Below are 25,535 nucleotides of genomic sequence, written 5' to 3' on the forward strand. Positions count from 1 at the left end.
AGCTCGCCTCTTAACCTGGTCTTGTAAAAATACTTCACATTTAAAATAGCTAAAAAATCTAAAAAAAATGATATAATGTATCTTAAATAAATTGAATCATGAAGACATTTTTCAGGTAAACTCGAAGAGTAGACAATGAAAAGTTCATGAAACAACGTGTACCGAAACACGTTTAAGTAATTAATAAATTAATTACTTCTCATTATGCGCATCATGGAAAATAAATTTTTTTCGAAAATTTTGAAATGAAAATTATTTTAAATACGAAGTTCATTTAAAAACTTGTCCACCGATTTATCATAGTTTGCTGTTTTCCATGTGACAGACTTCAGTACGGTAATGCAGTGCACCGAAATTAGTAAGAAGAAACATTCATTTTTACACAAAATGAGAGAAAGTTTTAATTAAGTGTAGTACAGCCCATAAAGTTAAAATGTTTTACTTGCTAGTTTCAAGAAAATTCTTTTATGTAAAACTTTAGCACCACAGTGATGAAATTCATGTTAACGATTCAATTATGAGTTAATGTAAGCAATACTAATGCATCAGACTAAAAAAAAAAAAAAGAAACACTTGATAGTTGCCAGTGGCCAGTGAACCCATGAAAGATTAGTGGCCACTTTCCTACTGTTGGTGGCCACTTCGAACCATGTTCCAAAAATATTTTTTAAATAATTCACTACACTATTTTGCAATGCAACGTTACAATATGTATATACTTATAATCTTAGACTTCTTCATTTAATTGTAACTGCATTTTTTTCCAGAAAAATGCAATTTTCATTTAAAATAAGATTTTAAAATTAGAAGTAATAAAGACATCACACAAATGAAACGTAAAACGTTCAAATATAACGTACAAAATGAGTCATTTTGCTTCGCTTTATATCCAAGGAAAAAATCTGGCAGTTTCGGTTGGCCAGCTGTGGTGACCGCCTTGACATTTTTTAGTCTCCAAAAAAAAAATGTATCCGTTAGTGGCGACTTTTAGTCTCCATTTTCAGTAAAAACTTGAGTAAATAACGCATCCGACTATAAATCAAAATCTTCAAAACTTGCAATGTGCAGATTTAGCCATGTCGTCTTTTTATTTTGAAACAAATATTGATACAGTTTCAAATCCTCCATCATTGATTGGTACTCAAAGTATTTTACTACATACCTTTTGAAGTAACTCTGATAGAAATACACTCTGGTTTGAGAATATGTTTCATTAGCATATATTCAGTATGTTACTGAAAGAAATAAGACGTTTTTTTTTCTTTAGTGCCCGTCACTTGTCTTCAAGAACGTTAGTAAAATAATTAATCAGACAGAAAATCTGCATAAGAATTTGAAGTTTTTAATCGATCATATAGGTAAAACTGATTTGAAGAATAACGTGATAAGGTCCCATCACGAAGAGATAAGCTGAAGGGGATAAAAATAATAAATAACATTAGCGATTTTTTTTTTAATTTTGAGAAAATAAAAATATAATAAACAAATATATCAAAATAGAGAACAGAAGTTCGTATTTTTTCGATCGCACTATCGTGATCGTCCTATTATGTTCAGAAAGCGGGGCACATTAATAACAAACGGTGAAGGGGAGCGGATAAAAAAGAATGAACTATTGAAATAAATTTTTGCCGCTTACTAATGATTCGTGGAGCGTAATCGATAATCGAATCGGCAGAAGAAGAAAAATGCTGGCAAATATTTCTCTCCGCGATTAAATCTTTTTAATATTGCTGCTGAATCAGGAAAAAGTTTTATTTCATACGTTTTTGCACGCCGGGGATTAAAGTACTTTACTAAATTCCTGAACTAAAAAAAGTTTTTCAATATTTTATTTTATTTTGCATTGTTTGAGAGTATTAGGGGATGTAATCTTCTGTAACAGATTTTTCCACTGTAAAAGCATTTTATTTGCGCAGCAATTGGATTAAATAGTTTTTATCTTGGCATTATGAACAATATGTTTCTCACTTTTTTTCGTATTTTTTTGGGGAAACAAAATGCTTCGTGGATGTAATCTCTTTAGAGTTTTGTGTAGCATTACTAAGGGAAAGTTAAATTAGTATTTTGGACATACTTTGAATGTTTTTAATATCAATTTTTATCAGAAAAAAATGAATTTTATGAATTTTAAGCACATATATTAGTCACAGATCGTTTTTAAATTGTAACTTCATTGTTGAAAATATAGCTTTTATGTGGATATTATGCAATCAGCCACCAAAATTTTAAGCAGTTAACTGTTAATGTACTTTATTTAATATTACACCATTTAAAGTAAACTAAAGTTAAAGAATACTTGAATAAGAGTTCTAGATAAAAAGAAGGCTTATTTGACAAAATTTCTAACGGCGAAAGCAAAAGCTTTAAATTAAAAATTAATATTTAATTGTCACTTAGCTTGCTTTATTGGCAACACATACTTTAAATGATTTTTTTGTCAATTTTATAAGAAAAAAAATGAAAAGTATTATTTATAAGTAGATATATTAGTCAGATTGTTTTTAAATTTTAACTTTACAATTGGATGTATAACTTTTATGTCGGTTATTATTTAATCAACCACCAAAAGATTAAGCATCAAAGTGTTACTGTTTTTTAATTCATGTCACAACATTTGAAGAAAATTAAAGTTCAAGAATACTTGAATAAAAGCTTTTGTTAATATGAAGGCTTGTTTGCCAAAATTTATTTTGGCGAAAGGAAAGGCTTGAAAAGAATATCGAACAATTAAATGTTTCCGTTTGCCTTTTATGCATTTTTAAGATAATATTGCATACATGCAAATTATTTACTAATATGTGCCAAACGAGATAAAATTAATTTCATTGTTCACATATCTAAAAGTTACCTTTTATTAAACCATAAAGATCCATGTTTTTTTTTTTTTGCTCGTGTACTTAAAAGTGTCTAAAGTAAAAGTTAATTCAATGAAATTTTGTCTCATCTTTATTAACTTAACTATATTATCGTTTAAAAAATCACCATTGTCATGAATTAATTTTTTTAAAAATCCTATCGTACTATTTTTATAAACTTTCGTGGAGCCAAGGGATATTTTCATTTCATTCAAATATAAATCTTCCTTCAAAATTTATCTTCACATTTTGTTCACTTCGGAGGCCTAATCCTTAAACCCTGAAACGCAGCATTGTGATTCTAAAATTTAGTTCACAGTTCACTTATCTTTCTTTGGGCACTGTATAATGAAAGGAAACTTTCCTAAATCAATTAAATTCCCCCAGTCTTTGAGAAAACGACATCTTAGTTGTTATTACAAAGGCATAATAATTGATAGGTATTGTTTTAGTAATCCAACTTTTCTTTTCGGGAATGATAGAAAATTTAATTAAACTGATTAGTCAACTCTTTAATTAATGCATCTGGATATTCAGCGTTAAAGTGTTTCAGAAACCAAAGGAAAGCTGTTTTTCTTTGACACTTTGTAATTTTCTTTTCAATACACCGCCATTAAAAACATTTGTTCCCTTACTTTGTATTTAATATTGTAACCTAAAAATTTTGCTGTTGCTAATTAACGAATAAAGTGACTTCTTTTATGGAGCAAATGAAATTACGATTTTTCATACTTACAGAAATATATCGTGTTGAAGCTAAAGTTCGTGAAGGAACATTAAAATCATTTCCTTTTGTGATAGCAACAATGTGAAACTTTCTACGGTAAAACACATGCCTAAATTTGTGGTGCGTCCTAGTTCCACTTCAAAATTCTGAAGTTTAAGTAACGTCTTTCAAAATTAGAAAATATCTTCCAGTTAAAAATTTAGTACAAACATTAATCAAAAAAAAAAAAAAAATTATAAAACTACCTGCTGCAAATTTTTTTTCGAATGGGTCGTTCTTTAGGAATCCTATTATCCGGTTAAAATAACTCGAAGACGTCGTCTATATTATTCTAAGTAAATATTAACTGGAGATATATTTTAGATATTCAACGCAAAGTTCGTGATTTCCATTAAATGTTTTTGCAGTATTATTATTTTCTTAGTTGAAGATCAGTTACCTTTGAACTCTGATATAAATCAAAATTTTTGCTTATATTTAAAATTATATACTTAGAATTGTGCTATTTGTATATGTCTACAGTTTATGGCTTCCCACGCATGTTTCGGTAGGCTTAACAGCATAGTATTAATGTTAGTTAATTATGTTCTAAAAGTTTAAGAAAATGGAAGAAATGGGACTGCAGAAGGAATAGGGCAATATCATTTATGCCGAAATAGAATAAGGCAAATTACTTCACACTTATCTACCTCAGTGGCAGGTTAGACTTAAGCCTCTGATTTAATTCTAACTCGCCACAACTACAGGACAAGCTAGAAATAGTTTTTCGCGTTTTATTTTGAAATAAATGCTGTTGCACCATTCTCAGCATTCTGCACCGTTCTCCCCATCTCATCCCTCTCAAATTTCCCCTTTGATTCAAAAATATAAGAATTGCTTTGATGGTATTAGAGTGAAATAAAGCTTTTAAACTAATAAAAGTAAAATCCATTTATGTTTTTTCAAGAATGAACTATTTACGTTATAATCATTACTTTCCCATTTCTATACTATAATTTTACCACATTTAAACTCATGCCACATTTAAACTTCGGTCATTGTGTCCCAACATTGAATTTTTTTAGTCATTTAATCTTACTTCCTTAAAGATTCAATCCTTGATGTCTTCAATATCTTCTTACACCAACCATTCTCAAAGAATGTGTAATACATTCTATTAACCCTAGAGAAGTCGCGCTTCGGTCGATTCCCCGCCCGCTGTCAGATATTTCGCTCTATCCTACCACCCCTTATTCTAATAATGGGGCCCTTCTGTGTAGCTGAAGGTCAGACTCTCCCCAGCCCACACACTTAGTTCTGATATTTTTTTTCGGTATTTCAAGGTTGCATAGCTTTTGGAAATGTATGTTGGTCATTTAGACCAATAGCGCGCCATCCAGTCAGATGTCATTTTCTCCCCGGCACTTCCTTTATTCTCCTTTCATCTAACTGATCGCTACGGCGGGGAAAAGACTGAAGCGCGAGAACTAGCGTAACAAAAGGAAACGCGACTTCTATAGGGTTAAACACCAATTATGATTTGAACTCTTCTCCTTCAAACAAACTTAGCCTCCCAAGTTTTCCCAGCACCTTATCAATACATGTTTTGTATTACCTAGCAATGTTAATACAATGTTTATGACTTCTGTAGATAATTGAACAGATAAGCATAAACTATTATGATTCAATACTTTTAATATGATGTTGCTTCATTTTGCTTTCATTGCTATTGTTTTCAGATCACTCAGTCGCACATTTGGCCAAACTCCCTTCCTTTGCAGAGCCAATATCAAACATAACAGTTCCAGTTGGAAGAGAAGCAATCTTGCAGTGCACCATTGATGACTTAGACAATTATAAGGTATATCAATATTTTTTACTGTCAGTAATACCCTAGTATGAGACGCTAAAATTGAAATTTGTGACTAATTTCCTCTCGGTGGAAAAATTCTCTTTTTTTCCTGAAGAATTCAAACGTGTTGATATAAGAGTAAATATCGTTCAGGTAATTTAACGTAAATATTTATGTATGTTTTTTTCCTAACCGTGTTACGTTTTTTTCCTAACTTTTAAGCTTTTCCAAAGCAAATACAAAACGATGCATCGAAATTATCATAAAATGTTCTTATACAATTTTTTTTTCTTTGTGAATACAACAATAAGAGAGAAATAAATTGTATTTCTCATAAAATAGGGAGAAAAACCTTTCCGAATGTGCCTTATTTACCCCTTCCCTATCTCTAACAGAATGAAGACTTGTATGTTTTCTTATTAATACACAGTTACGTTTTATAAACTTAAACATATATTTTCAAATCAAAACCATGTATAGTTCCTTCTTTAACTTCTAACGGAATATGTCATCAACATGTAGCTAAAACTGCATTTTTCGTACTATTTTTTAGATGAATGCAATGTGTTGAGAAGAATTATTATGTTGTAGAAATAGAGAACAGAAATCAAATTGTATTATAACATTGTAATACACAACATTGCACAGCGAAAATGAAAGACCGCTTTATCTAAAAGTTTTCGGCGGCAAATCTAAAATAAAATTTGCCTTTTAACTTGAGTTACGAGTACCTTCATATTGATTGATTAGAGAAATTTTAGCGTAACATGTTTACATAAATTTTTAACACTTATATAAATTATTCCAGGTGACATACAGTAAAGCAAGTAGTGATTAATAGCACCATCGAAATCCAATGAAATTTATAAGCATCCTTAATCTAAATTTTTAATCGATGAACAAGATAAGTTACAATATGATATACAATCCTAAGACAAGGCACCACCGATTTTCCAGAACACGTCAGCAAATAACAACCTGAGGTATCGGTCTGCCACCTATTATTATCCGAAATTTATTGTTATCTGTTTCATTTCTAATCCCCCATTATCCTTTCAGACCCATCTCTTATTTCCAAGATTCAATAAATTACATCACGTGGGTTTGTTTGAACTCTTTTGCCATCATTTTAACTGTCAGTAGTTTCATTGCTTGGAGTGGTTTTCAACCGAGTTCTTTTTCATACTTTTCTTATTGTTTTACTTTGGTTAATGGTAGGAGCGAGAAAAGTAAAACTCATGTCGGTCCTTATTTACGACGTTCATTTTTAATGTGCTGAAAGTAAAACGTTTTGATATCAAGTACTTAAAGTGAAAATTAGTCTTTTTTTTTTTTCATTTTCAAAGAGTCGAATACGCTGGAAAGGCAATTTTTTCACAAAAAAAAAATAAATAAATAAAAATGCCATTTCTCTTTTTCTTAATTCATTTTGTAAAACACTGTCTTGCATATAAAAGTCAATTTTACGTTCATTAAACATATTTTAATGTTTTTTAATTTATTACTATTATTCATTTATTCATTTATTTATTTTATTTATTTATTTATTTATTTATTTATTTTGAAAAATATACCTGCCAGTATTATTGGGACAGAATGATGAAGTAGGGGAACCTGGAGCAAAGTGAAGGTTAAGACGACTTAGTTATTTTCAAAATGAACCAATCGGAATTTTGTTTTTAAAATTACAGTAGAACATTGTATTTTGTAACAAAATTTACGTTGAAACAGTATTTTTTATTTTTGGCAGTAAATTTAAGTCTTAAAAAAAGTGGCACAATTTCACTTTTTTTTCCATGGGGCAAAGTGAAAAATAAAAACAGTTTTCTAATGAAAGGTTTCCTATTCGATTACAAAATATATTTGTGATCAAGATAATCAGTAAATAAAACATTGAATGATTAAATGAAAAGATAATGAAACAAAATACGAATAACTAAATGAATAAATCAATTAATGTATGAAGAAAAATAAATGAGCGAGTAAAAGAAAGAATTAATAAGAAGAAAATAAGCGGATGAATGAATAAATAAGTGAAATACTAAATGAATGAATGCAAATGAATTAATTAATAAATGAAAACGTAATTGATTTATATTAAATGATTGAGTAAGTAAATGAAACAAATTATTTCACTTTGACCCATATGTACTTCACTGCTTGTACAATTTATTTAAAAAACAAATAAGCTCTATATTAACTAAATTATAATTGCATTGAATGTTAGGAGGTCTCAATTAGTATATCAAATGTTAATAAAAATAACTTCATCATTTTACAGTAGCAAAAATAAGTTTTGACTTACAACAAAATATTATAACATGAGTTTCCATTTTTGAGCAATCACGATTGCTTATTGTTCTCACTTGACTTGTTTGATCATTTTATTTTTCCGCCAGCACCCTCTGCCAGCACCACCGTCACGTCGACCGGCCTCACGATGCTGCTCCTCTTGCGAAAACCGTCTGCAGGTTGCGTCCATATCCTACACACACACACACACACGCATACACACACACTCATGCCTGCTCACAGACACAAGCAACCCCCTACACACGCACATACGCGCACACATGAGTGCACACAAACACAAACACATATCCCTACATACACACAAACACGAACGCCTACACACACAGCAGTGCATACACAACACGCACACACATGCATGCATACATACACACACACGCACCCACACACATGCGCCTACACAAACACACACGATCATTCATACACACACACGCTCGTGATTGCGAAAAACATAATTTGAATTCATGATGCCAAAAATGTAATTTTTAATTATTTATTTTTTAATTGTCTCTATTACCATTTACTCATTGGAGGTATTTTTTTCCTGACTGGATTAGACTACGTATGGTACTACATAGTTAAAGCAATACCACATAGGTTGAGCTAAAAGAAGAGTAAATATGTCACCATTCCACTTTTCCCCGCTATTTCACTTTGCCCCATGTTCCGATACTTATATCTTCAGAGAAACAGGTACAGTGGCCACCGTTACTGGTTTTTGTATCAGAAATCATGGTTCGCTTCTACTTTTCCAGCACAAGTTTTAAAGTGTATCGTAGGAAACCGAGTAATTGCAAAATAGCAAAATTCATATGAACGAGATTTATTTATAAAACTTCTAAAGTAAATATAAAAAATAAGATACAATTTCAGAAAAAAGCAGCACAAATTGGAAAGACCTTTAAAAAAATAAATACAAGAAAATAAAAATAATACTGATATTTTTCAACATGTCTTGAAACCAGAAAATATATTGTCATAACGTTTACCTCTGGTTCCATGTTTGGTAGATCATGTAGGACGCACTGACTACGCTTTTGCTGTTATTATAAGATTTCATATCAATTTTGTGACTACCTCATTACAGGAAATCCAGGTAAGATGTTGTTCTTAAACATTTCACATTCATTAATTGATTCCCCATCAGGATTTCGATTAATTTTTGCTAGATTTCGTTCGCACTGATTCACAAAAGAGTGTTCATTTTTACCCCATATTTTTCATGTTATGGGTAATTATGAACACTTGTTTCAGAGCATTTTCTGGCATTTCTGAGGAATTTTTTACGGTCAAAATTTTAATTATAATTTTCATCAAGAAAATGAGCCAACAAACATTGCCTAATAATATCCCTTATAGGTTCCAATGACAAAATGCCTCGCACGCACGTCAAAAAAAAAAAAAAAAAAAAAGCCAGTTCCGAGCTACTCCAGAGAACAGCAATGCAGAAAATTTTTAATGGCAACAAAACCTACAGAGATGCAGTGGCTACCTATGGTATTAATTTGGGAGAGTTGCACAACAGAGTCACAGTCACAGGCAAAACTGAGACTGATAAAGTTGGAGTATTCGTATTGATGTGGAGCAAACTCTGGTGAGAAATGCCTAATTACCAGGGCTCAAATGGGGTTTTCCTGTGACAAAGAAGAATTGAAAACCCTCGTCAAGCAGTATGTTGTAGCTAATGAATTGCATTATCGTTAAAAAAATGTTAAGCCAGGAGAGGATTGGTATATTGGCTTTATGAAGCGGTACTCCAGCATTTCACGGAAAAAAACAAAACTCCTGCAAAAAGCAAGGAAAAAACAAGAGATCCGTGGTTTACCACGATAAATTGTAAAATTTATGGTACTGTAAAGGAATTTTAGGAAAATCATTCTGTGGATGATGATTCGAAGCAGTCCCAAACACACAAGGGTAATTAGGAACATATGGGGTAATTGTGAATGGGCATTTTAAGGTCACTGACTGCAACTTAAAAAAAAAAAAAAAACTCACAGAATGAAGTAGGGCAAATGAAACATTCGATTTTGGTGACTTTTCAGAATTTCTGCATGTATGAAAGTCTTCTGGTAGCTGTTTAATTTGAAACTTAGAAAATTTGTTCATAACTACCCCAACTGACCCTACTTAGATTGCTTAAATAAATTGTAATAATAGCTATCTAATGAAACTATGTTTTTAAATTTTACCTTAGTTTGAAACTTTTTCGTTAAAAAAAAAGTCTATTAAAAGCTTTTCTGTCAAAAATTGAAATGGTTTTTCCTAATAAAAGATTTTTTCTCGTATACTTTCCATAAATTTTACAGCTACCATTCAATAAGTTGTGATATTCCTTCTTATCTGCGCGTTAAAACGAGCTGATGTGTGCATCGCATGACTTCCTTTAACACCAATTTAATGTCATGTCCCCTTAATTGGCAATTTTAATGTGATTCAATAGTTTACTCTCTAAATATTACCAACAGTGGCCAAATTGAAACAGATTTAAAAAAAAAAGCGCCGAATTAGTCGCCAAGCTGGCGACAAAACATGGCGCCAAAAGACTGGCGATATATCGCCGAGTATCGGCCAAATTATAACACCACTAGAATTTGCATTGAAATTAACAATGATTTCTCCCCAAAAAGGGGCCAAAGACCCCTGTAGAAACGCCCGAATCAACCAAAAAAGGAGGTGCACAACAAGATCCCACTAGGAGTCAACGTACCAAATTTCAACTTTCTAGGACATACCGTTCTTGAGTTATGCGGCATACATACGCACATAAGTAAATACGCACATATGAACATACGCACATACGTACATACGCACATAAGTACATACGCACATATGCACATACGCACATAGGGGAAACCCGGGTAAAGTGAATACCTTAAGTTTTTCTTGATTACTGTCGTTTAGTTATAACTTTAGAAAATAAAACATATGTTTATAATCAGTCTTCACTTAATGCACTTGCGTAATGCAATAACAATTGTCCTTAATATTAATTACAGTATTAGATATAAGGCCAGTTTTTTCAACAATGGCATGAATATCCACTTTGCCCAACACCCCGGGTAAAGTGGATTTGTTACTAGGACAAAGCGAACAACAACATTATTTGTCATGAAACTAAACATTGAAAATAAAATAACCATCGAAAATTAAAGGAACATATCCAAAAGACATTTTTTTTTGCTACAATGCTAATTATTGCAGTTATTGCAAACAAAGAAATTAAACTTAAAAATAAAATAAACGTAGAAAATAAAAAGAGCACATTTAAAAACATTTTTTTTTTCTGCAGTGCTAATTGTTACAAACAAAAAATTACAAACAAAGAAACTGAACTTAAGAATAAAATAAGCATCTAAAATTAAATGCTTATATTAAAAAGCATTTTTCTACAATACTAATTATTGCAGTAATTATTGTAACAAGCAAAGATTTTTTTTTTAAAAAGTCAACATCCAAAATTTAGGAGCATATTAAAAAGCATTTTTCTACAATAATAATTATTGCAGTAATTATTGTAGCAAGCAAAGAATTTTTTTTTTAAAAAGTCAACATCCAAAATTTAGGAGCATATTAAAAAAAAAAAAAAAAAAAAAACATTTTTCTGCTACAATACTAATCACTGCAGTTATCACAAACAAAATCATTACCATTTTCGAATGCTGAACACTATGACACCACTCAGTACAAATATGACATTGTATCCTGTTTTCTATTGGCTGATCAGCTTCTTCAATGAAGATTTTATCACAGAAAATGCACCTTACATCATCAAATTTCTTTATTTCCTTCTTCTTATCATTCTCTTATGCAGTCCTATGTTTTGTAGTAGAGATTTTTGATTAGCCTTTTTGATACTTGGTCTTTTTAATAATTTTCTGAGAGGGTTTAGTCGAAACATCATCTAGTTACTTCATGAAAGTCTTTTTTGATTTTTCAAATTTTTGTCTTTGATTGTCCTTTACTGGAGTACTTGCCTGGAGTGTAGATCTCTGTAGTTTTTATTTACGTGTTGCTATTGGTTTTACAGGATGAGGAATAGGTAGTAGAACGGAAGGACTGTAGTAGTTCGTAGAACTGTCAAGTTTGAGTGAAGCGGCGGGAACATCATTACTTTGGAATTATTCTGTTGTTTCAGATCTCAAGGGAGTATAAGGACGGTTTTCAATGGTAGTATTGTCTTGAGATATTAATATTGAAGGACTTTCAGGTTCGAATGAAGTGACGTGTCATGACCGGGCAAAGTGAATATGGTATTCACTTTGCCGAATCCGCTTTGCCCTTCAGGTACATTTTTGAGGTTACTAAAAATTACTAGAAAACCAGAGCATCTAAACTCGTCATCTACGGATAATTGAAAGCTACATAATTGTACTTTAAATCCTACTCATAACAAAGAACATGTCACAAATAGTATTAAAGTTATAAAGGAAACACTAATCTCTGTAAACTAATATTTTTTTTTCTCCAAAACATACTTTGTTCGTTCACTGGCGTTGTATTAGGTAAACTTGTCCCGACGTGTTTGCCGCACACGGAGCGGCAACAGGCGACCGTGGCTATGACAACGCGGCTGCCGACCAACTAATTATTTGGGAGTTATAGGCAAAATTCGCTTTGCCCAGGGTATCCACTTTAGCCGGGTTTCCCCTACATACCTACATACAGACGTCACGAGCAAAATCGTTGTAATTAACTCAGGAATCGTCAAAATGGATATTTCGAGCGTCTATATGTTCTTAGATATATATATGCACGTGTGGTCGGATCGAAAAAAAAACTCAACATTCATTCGGGGGAAAGCAAAATGGAAATTAAAATCGATTTTTGAGTGAAAATTTTTTCGCGAATACAATACTTCCTTTTTGTAAAAGGAAGTAAAAATAAACCACATCAGCATACATGATTTGAGTTTTTAATAAACCGCATTACTTCTTTATCAAACCACTTTTCTTTCATTCTGAATGGAACTTTCCAAAATAAAAACTAACATGTAATCGAAGCATATAATGAAGACTAAGACGGAAGTCTTTTTGAAAAAAAAAAAGAGCTCCTGTATGTATGTTTGACTGAATAAGTAAAGTAAAAAAAATTTAAAATAACATATCGTTCATTTTCTACCATAAATGTCTTCCATGTCAGTCATTAAGGACGCATGAGGAAGAAATTGAAATAAAATAACATATAACATCGTCTGTGGAGCAAAGCGACAATTCAGATTCGAATTCATTCAATGGATGCAACATATTTTTTTCACTTCAGTTTATAAGAGGATAAAGTATTGCTTTTTTCTTTTGAATCTTTTTTTCAACTCGGATTTTGCTCGCGTTATTGAGCAAGCATTAAGTTAACGACAGCGCTGCTGCAAAAATTATCGGAAGTCTTACGGGTGATTAACTTTGAAAAAAGATGAATTTTTGAGAAAAATACACTATTTAGTTATTTTTCCCTTTAAGAAAGTTAGATAGCAGATCAATGGATGAAGAAACATGATTTTATCTTATGATATTCATGTACACATCAAATATAGGTTTTTTTTTAATGTATAAAAGTGAATAATACAGTATATACAAGCGCGAATTTTAAATATTTAAAGTTGTTAAAATATTTGTAATACGTTAATTTGGATTAGATTTAATAATAAAGGGTTTTTTTCGGGTATTTATAGTAAAGTTGTCACGACAATCTTTTATTATTGGTCCCTCAACCATACCAAGCGGTCCAATTAAATGATAAAAATAAACAAAATAAATAAATTCGAGGTACTTGGCCCTTATTGGTATGTAACTCATTTTTGTTTTTGCCGATAACTTTCCAATTTATTTATTCCTGCCATGTTTGGTTAAACTTGCAGCTAACTTTGGCGATGCACTACTTTACTTGGTCATTTGATTAAACTATTTTTTTTTCTTTTAAGTTAAAAAATGAACCTTGAAATAAAATTAAAATGTCTATCAAAATAAAAAAAGATTCCGTTCAGTAATTAAATTTAGCTTCTTAAAGTAAAACAATCTGCCAATCAAAAGAACAATATATTATACAGCGAAAAAAAATCGCAATAAAATAATTCGTCAAATATTTTCAAATGATCTATTAATATGTAAACTTACTAATAGATTATTTAAATGATCTATTATATGAAAATTTAAAGTAGGGTTATAGTTCATGATGAAATTTTTTTATTCCTTTTTTATTTTCTTCTAAAATCATTAAAGTGCATTTCGCTTAAAAAATATATTTTTCAATACTTTTCGTAGGTAGAAACATATTATTCCTACTACAGCTTCCAAGATGAGTTCTTAAATCCATATATTGCTTAAAAGATAATTAAGTCCATATTTACTGACGCATTTTCAAGAACGGTCATATTTTCAGTTAAATGTTATATATATAAGGCGTGTTCAAAAGAAAGGGTACCAAACGATACTGTGGGTCTAAATGAATTCTTTATTCAGATTACGCAACTAGGCTTGAGCACAACGACCCCATTGATTAACTAAACGACGGATTACGGTAGAGTCTCGAGAATCCGAGTCTTGGAAGTTCGAGGTTTCGCTTAATCTGAGCAGTTTCATTTAAAATTTTAAATTTAGTTTTTTAGTCGCTGAAAATATTTTCATTAAAATCTGAAAATATAAATTTTGGTTCTGTAAATTTAGTTAACTATCAGCAGTAATTAATGATAAGACATTGATAAATTTGTTTCGACACCTCCTAAAGAGGCACGAAATATTAATCGATAATAAGATATGTATTACGACTATAAGATATGTATTCCAAGATGCCTTGGAGATAAATTGATAAGCAAAATTGAAATTGATTTTCGACAAAGAACGTGTTAGCATCCCTTTTGGAGTATCTGATTACAATAAAAAAGAGGTGCAAAACTTGATGTCACATGAGTTTCAGGCTTTCAGAAACGAAATTTAAATCTCTCACAACTTACCATTTTTGTGTTATGCAAGATACGCAGTCTGATAGATACAAAAAAAAAAAAAAAAAAACTCGTCGAAATGGTATCCGGCGCAGTCAAAATGCAGTTTTTGGTGGCTTAAAAAGGTGCTCGCATAAATACGCATCCATATCGTGAAGAACTAAAGTCATAATTCGTTTAGACGCAATTAAAGCCTAAAGTTTATGTTGAAATTTGAGAAATAAATTTTTCGTGAAAAAATACTTCTTTTTCATTGCACAAATTACAAGGAAGTAAAACTTGTTCCTCTTTATGTCGTCTGAATATAGTTTATTTTCAATATGGAAGAATTTTGCGGATACTCCGAGTTTTCAGTAATCCGAGGTGACATGAGCCCCAATTAACTCGGATTTTCGAGATTCTAACTGTACTTGCTGCAAGAAAGTGTCTGGTCGTGACGAGACCCAGTTCTTTACGGTGTTCTCGAGTTCGTCGTCGGAGTCGAAGCGCTTCCCTTTCAGATGCTTTTTAAAAGGACCTAACACTTGAAAATCGCAGGGTGACATGTTCTGGCTCTAAGACGGATGATCAAGCTGTCCCCACTTGAATTTTGACAATGCCGCCTGGGTGACCCTGGTGACGTTATCACCGAGAAGAACGACAACCATTGAGAGCAGCCTCGGTATTTTCTTTTTGATTACCTGCGTAGGTTTTGGAGTGCCTCACAGTAGACATCGGAGTTAAGAACTTTCCTGTGCTCAAGAAACTCAACAAATGGCAGACCTGTCGGAAACGACGGACAATTGGACGGCGCTCTTTGTAAGAGGCTATAAGCTCTCCTGCGCTAGCGAGCGTACTCGCATGCTCTGATCCACGCTGGATACTCCAATCGCATCTTTATATGTCTCGCTACGATCTCCCATAGTGACATATGCAAATATGTTAACAAGTACGTGGTTGTGACGTTCGGTACCATTTCAATTGAACAACCCTTGTATATAAAGTTGTAAATATCATAAATTCAGCCCAATAAACTATTAATCAAAAGTAAAGCTTAAAACATTTTCCAACTTATTTACTAATCACTTCTAAAAAAATCCATGTTTAAAGTAGTACTGCTTAAAAAATTAATTATAAAAAACAAACATTAGTTGGACTCCGATCAAATAAAAGAACAATATTAAAATGTTGTTCTTTCGGGTTTAGTTAAAATTATTAAAGCATTTTTTTTGAAATCCAGCTGTACCCAAACAGCTGTACTATGTTCGGAGTGTCGTTAAATCCAAGAGTCGTGAGAACGAGGTTTGACCGTAAATAATAACATAGTTGCTAAGAAAATAATAACGAGCAGGATGAGTGGTACGTTGTCACATCTTGAGTCATTTGTACGTAATCAAATAAATATTAAATACTTTAATCTCAGTTTTTTATGCAACTTTAAAAATTGCAAAAAATATTGATATTTATTATTATTTCTTTAGCAAGTATTCTCGCTCTATTTATTATCTTAACAAGGGCACATACAATAACGGTGATAACAATATTTTATGCTAAGTGGTATTTATTCAGCGTCATTAATCAATCTGAACTGTCTCGCGCGATAGTGGAACGCTTAGCGAAGAATTTTAAAGAAGTAACCGAAGTATGGATAAACTTTTTATGATGTATTGAACCCCCAACTTTGTATAAAAGAGTGCTTCTTGATGAAAAAATGGGAATATGATCAGATTCTTGGGCAAACTGCATCTATCAGGAAAGCGTTTGTGAAATCTTGTGATAAAAGAGGTGGTTGTTTTAAAAAAAATATGTGTTATATCAGGAGAAAATATTGTCAACAATGGGGTCGTTTTCGAAATTTTAAAAGTATTTTTTTTTTATGAAGACGCCTTAAAACATTGTATTTAAATTTTTTTTAAATAATTGGAAAAAGTTTAATTATTTTTAAAAATTATTTTAATCGGTGCGACATTTTTTTTTTCTTTTTGCGTTTTTGCGTATGACATTACAAGTGATAAAATGTCATTCACAGATGTAGCGCAGAGCACTATATTTAATTCGCTTCTGAATTATCATATCGTGGAAACACGGTAACAGCATGCGTAAACATACAGCGTGCCAGTGGAGTGTGCGCCAAAACTTTCACTTGTAACACCATATAGACTACGCCACATTAAAAAAAATCGGCTATTTAAAAAATCTACTTAAATATTAAACGTTTGGAAGTTAAGAGATTTTTCTCGCTCCATGTTTTTTTTTTTTTTTTGAGAAATCACGATTGCTTATTGTTTTTACTCTTTTTGGCGTGCTATGATTTTATTTTCCCCCCGCCTCCCTCTGCAGCACCACCGTCAACCGGCCTCACGATGCTGCTCCTCTAGCGAAAACCTTCTCCAGATTGCATCCATATCCTACACGCATACGTACACACACGCATGCCCACACACACACACACACAGACACACACACACACTCACACCCACACACACATACACACATACCCACACACACATACCCACACACACATACCCACACACACATACACACAAACACACATAGACATACATATATATACACACACACATGCTCGCACACAGACATAAACACACACACCTACATGCACACATAAACACACACACACAACTACATGCACACATACACACACACACACACATGCCTGCACATACGCAAAAAAACACGTGATTGTGAAAAACATAATTTGAATTCAAGATGTCAAAATTCAAATTATTATTATTCTTATTTTTTTGCTCATTCTATCAAGTTCAGTGACTAATGTTGACTAATGGAAACAACCCCATTGATAAAATGTGAACTACAATATGAACAAACACAATCGTGTAGCATCACAATTTCATGCTTCCTTTTTTAAGTTTTCGATGTTTTTAGCACCACTTTCAACACATTGTTGAACAAATATCCTGCTAATACATTTTTTCCTTTCAAAATAGTTATAAGTATTTGCTTTTAAAAATGCGTTAGATGATGCGTACATTATTGCTTTAGTTTAATTCAAGGTAAGGTATTTGCATTTTTGTTTCATTAAATGGCATTTCATGGAAAGCTATATGGTATAATATCATGGCAATAACTTGTATTCTGTACAAACATTTCCGCATTTTTAACTAATGATTGTTGCTATCAGTTTGAAAATTTTCAAATTAAAAAGAGGAGAAACTCCTTTGGTGATTGTTGCTTTACATTGACAGCTTCTTCATTAAAAATAAGTTATCTGTTATCCTAATAGAGGTTTATTTTAGCAGCCTTATTTGCCTTAAAACCGCGCATTATACTTTTTAGCATACAAGAAATCGCATTAACATCATTTATATCTTTACCAGGCCTGATTAACTGTATTAAATTAAAGATTTCATAAAGCGTGATGTTTTCTTTTGTTTATTTTTTTTTTCTTCTTCATGATTTGGTATCCGTTCGTTTATTTTTATTTGCATTATTCTTGCAATAAGCATTCATTACATTATTTTAACTATTTGATGAATGATTAAGATTAACGTGAGCTATAACTTTCTGATAAATATATCTGTCACCATTTATAAAAGTTACTTACAAAAGACGGAGTGCGCGAGTAAAACGTTTTGAACATTATACTAGTATCTTAAATTTTGGAAGTAAGTTTCAACTCATTGCTTACGACTTCTGAATTCTTTTTTTCCCTTCTCCATATTCTATTCTGCTACAAAAGTTCAAGTGGAACCGGGCCCAACAAGAAGTGTCATATTTACTTACACCCAACAGATTATACTCAGGCTATGAAGTTGAACAATGAATGGGCGTTGTCCTGCCACTGGGAGGGTAAAATTAGATCCTAAATACCTTCTTGAGCTTTTTGAGAACAAAAATAAGTGAATGTGTTTTTTATTCCCTTTAAATAAATAACTCTGGCACACTGCACAACAATTTCTTTCTATGAAGCTAAACCAAATCATTTTAAATGTAACTTTCAATTTTTTTCTGCATACCCCACATAACAATATAAAACGTTTTTTTAACAGTTATAATCGACTAATTTCTACTCTGTAATCGTAAACACATTCATATTAAACTGTTTCGTTTTCACAGGTAGCATGGATAAAAGTGGACACAGAAACTCTTCTAAGTTACCACACATACGTGATACCAAGAGACAGTCGCTTAAAAGTTTCTAATAGCAACAGTGATCGCCAATGGGACTTACATATCAGGAATGTTGATGTCTCGGATCGAGGTTTCTACATGTGCCAAATAAATACAGAGCCAATGATTAATCAAGAAGGATTCCTGGATGTCACTGGTAACTTAATGTTTTTTTAGAATCAGATCATTGTGAACATTGCGCATGCGCAGCAGTTGTCTGCAAGACAACTAAAAAAGAGGTACATATGTAGCAGAAATATATATTTTTTTTATAAATGCTTTTTTTATTGAAGTATATTTTAAAATAATTTTTTTTTTCAAATTCTCTCATATATTTATTTTATTTGAAGTTAATCTTATGGTGTTAATATACCTCTTCTACGACTTACAAATACAACAATGAAACTTAATATTCTATTGGAAATCTTACAATTGTTGGCTAAAACGCAGATTTTTGTTTCAATAACGGTCTTTGACGAACATTTTTTGGCAATTGAATCGTGTTCTCCATTATTTTTGCGAAAGTATGCGCAACTCATTCAAATTTATTGTCATGTGCGTATATAGATGTACCTATTTTGTTAATGCTTAAGTGTTCAATCAAAGCAGGGAAGGGTGGACAAAATATTGATTCACTTCTTAGATTATCCTTTATGTTTACCAAGCATATTCTAACTATATAAAATATATTTTTATATAATGCACATTTTCTGAAAATATCGGTATTAAAAATATATTTTTAATCTTTAACACAATGAAAATTGGGACACCATGTTCTTACTATTCCATATACATAGAAGTTGTAACTAAAGTTGAGCTTATAGGATAAGTACTCTCTCTTTAGGTATCGTTACCCTAAAAGTAAAGAGTGTTTTAATTTTAAAAAAAAATGTCTCTGAAGCTTGGTAATGTTTGGTACTTCGTGATTTAATTGAAACTTGGTGAACCTTAAATTGAGGTAAACATAAATATATAGGAAGAAAATACTTGTTCAATACGTATACAACCAGATTCTTGGAGCCCTTACAAATTGCATTTATCTTCACTCATTTGCTGCGATTGACAAATAAATATTTTCTTCTACCCGCTCCGATATACTTTGAACAAGGGGTTGAAGAAAATGGAAAAAAGTTTGATTAAACCCCATTTATGTTTGATAACACAGGCCTACATTTTTTGAGGTTTTAAATTTGATAAGTGTTTTTAGCTAATACGAGTACGCTGATTCTGAATAGGAATTTGATTTGAGCTCATCACGTCAAAATTTTGCACAAAATTGAAAAAAAAAAACATTTGAGATATTTTGTATCAAAGCAAAAAAGTACCTTATTGATATTTCCTGAATTGAATTGAAATTATTTCTTTAAAATGTCCTACCGTCAAGAAAACCAAATGTCGGCTACCAACAAAACGAAAAATCCATCGCCAAGCAAGAAGAAATAAAATAAACACGCGACCAAGGACAAGTTACATGACAGAACAAGTTGGTTTTTTTCACCCCTCTGTATCTCAGCTCCATGAAGATCAACCGGAGTTAATTTTTGGTTTACTCAATCTCCAGTGACCCCTGACGAAGCCTTGATACGACGATTAAAAATATTTTAGTATAATGTTATGTTTATTTTATTTCAGTGGTAACACATTTTCATTTTCGCATCTGTCAAAGTCAATTTGACGGCATCGGCAGTTGTTTACGAAATAGTTAGCTTCAGTTGTTTGTAGCATCGAGTTGTGTTCTGTTTTCTGAGTGTTTAGGGCGTCATAATGCCATCAAGAAAGTGTAAAAACAGTCCTGATACATTTTGTTACGTGTGTGGTAATTTAACGATGACAAAGCATCAACGAAACATAACAGTATTTATCACGAAAGCTTATCACGCTTACTTTGGGGTAAAGCTCGGTGATCAGAGCAAACGTTGGGCTCCACACAAAGTGTGTTTAGCTATTGAGACAATAGGCAAAAAGGTACACGTAGCTTTTTACCCTTTGGCTATTTCTATGCTATATAGGGAACCAAAAAAACATAGATAAGACTATTACTTTTGCTCCTGCGATGTCAAGGGTCTCAATTTGAAAAATAAACCTAAAATTCAGTACCCTAAATTAACGTCTGCTACACGGCCAGTACCTCATGGACCAGGAATTCCCATTCCTCCACTTTTTCCAACCATCGAACAGTAATCATCAAATGAAAGTTCAAACGATAAAACCGACGAAGAGAAAAAACGAAAACGCACAGATTTTATTCAAAAAAAAAGAAAAAAAAAACAGTCTACGACTGGCTAACCGATTATTTTAATGAACAACTCAATATCATAGATATTTTCTATTAAATACATTTTTAATTAATATTTTCTCAGTAGTTTTGGCAGTTTCTCTGAAAAGTTTATAACACACTTTTCTTGAAAACCTGACGTGCTGAAAAAAAACTAAGCTCAGATTCGTGATCAGCACACCCCATTTACTATAGGGCACGTATTAAAATTGAAACATTTTTTCATGAAGAAAAAAATGTAGTCCTGTGTAATTAATCATTTTTTGTCTTTATTTTTTGGTATAACTTTCTTCACTGCTCTTTGGTCCCTGGAAGTAAACTTTCAAGCATTTAAACTCCTATTTCAAATTAAATTTCCTTGAACTGCATATACCAAGTTTCAATGACTTATGTGTCTACTGTATCTGTAATCATATTGCACGATACTACACAAAATTTTGAAATTTAAAAAAGTAAAAATAACAAACATTTTAAGACAAAGTATAAACAATTTGTTTTCTTAATCATTTGCTTGTGTTTCTCGAAATAGTTCCTCCTTCGATTGTGGAAGAATCTACGTCAACTGATATGACCGTTGACGAGAGGTCGAGAGTAAGCTTAAGATGTAGAGCTGCAGGTTATCCTGCGCCAAGAGTATCTTGGAGACGAGAAGATGGCAAAGAAATCAACCTTGGGCCAATGGGTGCACAGAAAACCTCTGGTATGAACATTTCAAGGATTTTCTCTACAAGCTGAAATCGATGGTTCGACTTTATGAGATTTTTTCCTTTTTTACTTCCTTTTACAAAAAAGGAAGTATTGTATTCGCGAAAAAATTTTCACTCAAAAATCAACCTTAATTTCCATTTTTCTCACCCCCGAACAAATGTTGAGGTTTTTTTTCGACCCGACCAGACGTGGATTAGTGCCTAAGAACCTACAGACACCCGAAATATCCATTTTGACGACCCAAGAGTTAATTACAACGAATTTTCTCGTGACGTCTGTATGTACGTATGTATGTGCGTATGTGCGTATGTGCGTATGTGTGTATGTGTGTATGTGTGTATGTATCTCGCATAACTCAAAAACGGTATGTCGTAGAAAGTTGAAATTTGGTACGTAGATTCCTAGTGGAGCCTAGTTGTGCACCTTCCCTTTTGGTTGCATTCGGATGTTTCTAAGGGGGTCTTTTGCCCCTTTTTGGAGGGAAATCATCGTTAATTTCGATGTAAATTCTAGTGGTGTTATAATTTGTCGGACACTTCGCGATATATCGCCAGTCTTTTGGTCGCCAAGTTTTGTCGCCAACTCGGCAACAAATTTTGCTGATTTTTTTTTTTTTTTTTTTTAAATTTAGTTTCAATTTGGCCACTGTTGGTGATATTTAGAGAGTAAACAATTGAATCACATTAAAATAGCGAATAATGGGGAAATGACCTAAGTAAAAGGAAGTCATGTGATGCACACATCAACTCGTTTTAATTTACTGTTCAAAAAATCTATAGGTGACGCTGCAGACTCAGACAAAGAACTGCTAAAACAGGCAAGACAAAGACTCACCCATATATCCCTGTCTAATGATACGTCTGCCTTTTCCGTGAATAATTGAAATGTGTTATAGTAAATCCGGAGGTGAGGGGGGGGGGGAGTTGAGCCGCCTTTTATTTGTAAAAAATACCTGAATGCACAAAAATAAAGAAATGCTTTGCTATTTAATGATTATCAAACAACATGAGTACTACAAAGATTTGTTTTTTTTTTGTTTTTTTTCGTTTTGGTTTCAAAACCTTTACACTGCAATGCGTGACTCGTATGTTCAGGAAAAAAAAAAGCCTGACCAGTGAGGGACTTATGCCGTGCCTGGCATACAAACAAAATTAAACAATAACTCTATTGTGATGTACTAAAGATGGGAAAAACTCTTTTAAATAACGTAAAGTCGGTTTTGTAACTCAAAAGAACCAAATTAAATGAACTTCGTGGATAACGGCATCAAGCTTTCTTAAAACCGTCAATAGTCAAGAAGGTCTAATGGATTAAGGAACTTCAGATGAATTGGTTTAAAATTTGTTCTTTTGATACAGACTAGACAGTACAAAGCATTTGTCCAGAAGTGGATCAACAGTAATAAGCATATGCATTTTTTTTGTTAAAGCATTGCATTGCTTATCTGCATTAATTATTATTTAATTCTGAAGTAATGTTAAAATGATTTTTTTTTTCAGTTGTGTTATTATGTTGCGGAGAAAAAACAGTAAATAAACTTATGATGCATTTAGAGCTAATGTGGATTCGATCAAAATGAACTTGATCCACTTTAGTTATGAATGCTTCATACAATGTTCAGCAAATTAGAGGGTTTTAAAGTATTATTTGGTTTTTACTTTCACAATACATGCTGAACCTTGTGTGTTGTTTAACCGAAATATGCAATGTGCTAAATTTATCAAACCATGTATAGCACCGCATGTTGTTACTTGAACTTTGGCACATCACTTTAGATAATTATTAGGCACATTTTGCTTAAAGCATTTATTATTAATGATAAGTTTAACGAAGCGCATGAGTATGCGGGTAAAATAAGTAAGACATGTTTCACTTTAGGAATTTTGACAAAAAATATAAAATATGTGCAGTGTGGGGGGAGGGTTAAAATTTCGTGCAATGTATTTTACAAAATAATTTCCATGAGTTATGTAAAAGCTTTCATTACGGAATGCATTTTAGTTAGCAAAACTTTTTTAAAAATCTTGTTGTGATTGTCAGAGCTGCTAATGTAAACGAAGGTACCTGGTTTTGAAACAAAAACTTTGTTGTCTTACATTGATTAAACAGCCTATCTCTATGTGAAAATATATTTGAACATTTAATCCCACCTCTGTTTACTTGGAACCCTGACCTTCTTTCTGAAAAAAAGATGAGTTTACTTTCTCTACAAAGCATAATTGTTCTGCAGGGAAATGATAATATTGAACAATGAATTATTTAAAAATAAGCATTTAAATGATGAAAATGATGTCTTTAGTTCATAGATAATTGCACGCTTGCAAAAGTTACTCTAAAACCATTGTACATGTAGAATTGAATTTAATGACGTTTAGTTGTGTATTTAAATACATTGATCACTCTTCTATATGTATATCTTAAAACGATAATTCAAATTTTAAAACTTAAAATTATTTTTTTAGAATTAAATATTTTTTTCAGTTTATTTCATTAATATTTTGACCTTCAGAAAACTGATTTAAAAATTAAGATTGTACAGTATTCATTCTAAACAAAAATATATCAGAATCAACTTTAAAATGATATATTAATGCTGAAAGTTGGAAAAAAGCATTTTCGAAAACAGAAAAGCGTGGTTTTGCTTTTATGTTTGAATTCGAAATGTTTTTTTAATGAATGTTTTACTCTGAGAAGAAAAGATTTTTTTTTCTGGTGACCATAAAATATTAAATATCCAATTATAATTGCAGTGCTCCGTGTGGAAGGGGAGTTCTTAAATCTGACACAAGTTATGAGAGAAGACATGGGTGCATATCTATGCATTGCAACTAACGGCGTACCACCATCGGTGAGCAAAAGGATACTTTTACAAGTAAACTGTAAGTAAAGTATTTTTTTTCTCTCAATAAATCGGAATAAAATGTTCATGCTTAGATCTGTTATACACGGTGTTCCGTTTGGACCTGCAAGACCTTTATTTATTCTTGAGTCCTAGACGTATACTTCTAATTGCAAAAATGAAAGTTCAAAATCAGGTGCTGAGTTAACACATTCAAAGTTTGAAGCAAAAATAAAAAACGTAGAAAAATACAAAATTTAACTTTTAATACGGGCCCTTGGCCCCCTAACTAATATTTAGAAAAATAATTTCCATTAAAAACGATTACTGACACAAAAAACTTGACAATTTCGTGACTAAAACTCAAGGATAAATTCCAGTTTACGGGTTTTACGGGACCATACTGAAGATGAGATTGGAACTAATCGCCCTTTCAAAAGAATGACAGGTTGTCGAAATAAAAATACAAATTATTTATGTTTTTCATTGTTATTCAAAGATAAAGGCAAATGTTACGTCATGTTACGGAAGAACACACTACAAAGCCGCAATCAATTTGAAAAACCATACTCTATGCACACGTATAATTTTTAACACTTGGTAACCGCTATATTTTCCCCCAAAATGCGTTATTGACAGCCAGTGAAAAGTAGTTTAAGCCCCAAACGCTGCGTTTCATATCTCGGAGAATATTGGTCTTACTAATTTCAAACTTTTTGTGTTGGATATATTTTTAATGGAGATCACGTCCCTAAATATAAGTTAGGAGACCCTAGGGCCCGATAAAAAACTTGATTTTCTTTTAGTTTTTGACATTTTTGTTTTCACTTAAATTTTCAATACCTTAACTCTGCATTTGATTTTGAATATTTTTGCACTCGAAGTATACATCTTGGACTAGCAGTTGCGAAAATTAAGTCTTGCA

At 32.0% G+C, this 25,535-nt stretch overlaps 1 protein-coding gene across 1 annotated transcript in view; it reads left to right on the forward strand.

Moving 5' to 3' along the window:
* Positions 1-1,076: 1,076 nt before the first annotated feature.
* The window catches only part of LOC129216356 (lachesin-like), a 40,745-nt gene continuing 16,286 nt past the window's right edge, over positions 1,077-25,535 (forward strand). Inside the window, exons 1-5 of the mRNA XM_054850569.1 lie at positions 1,077-1,146; positions 5,304-5,425; positions 18,735-18,945; positions 21,593-21,763; positions 24,522-24,650. Of these exons, the coding sequence (XP_054706544.1) occupies positions 1,077-1,146; positions 5,304-5,425; positions 18,735-18,945; positions 21,593-21,763; positions 24,522-24,650 (703 nt within the window). The remainder of the gene's footprint in view (positions 1,147-5,303; positions 5,426-18,734; positions 18,946-21,592; positions 21,764-24,521; positions 24,651-25,535) is intronic.

The sequence above is a fragment of the Uloborus diversus genome, chromosome 2 (assembly GCF_026930045.1).
Source record: "Uloborus diversus isolate 005 chromosome 2, Udiv.v.3.1, whole genome shotgun sequence".
Taxonomy (NCBI): domain Eukaryota; kingdom Metazoa; phylum Arthropoda; class Arachnida; order Araneae; family Uloboridae; genus Uloborus; species Uloborus diversus.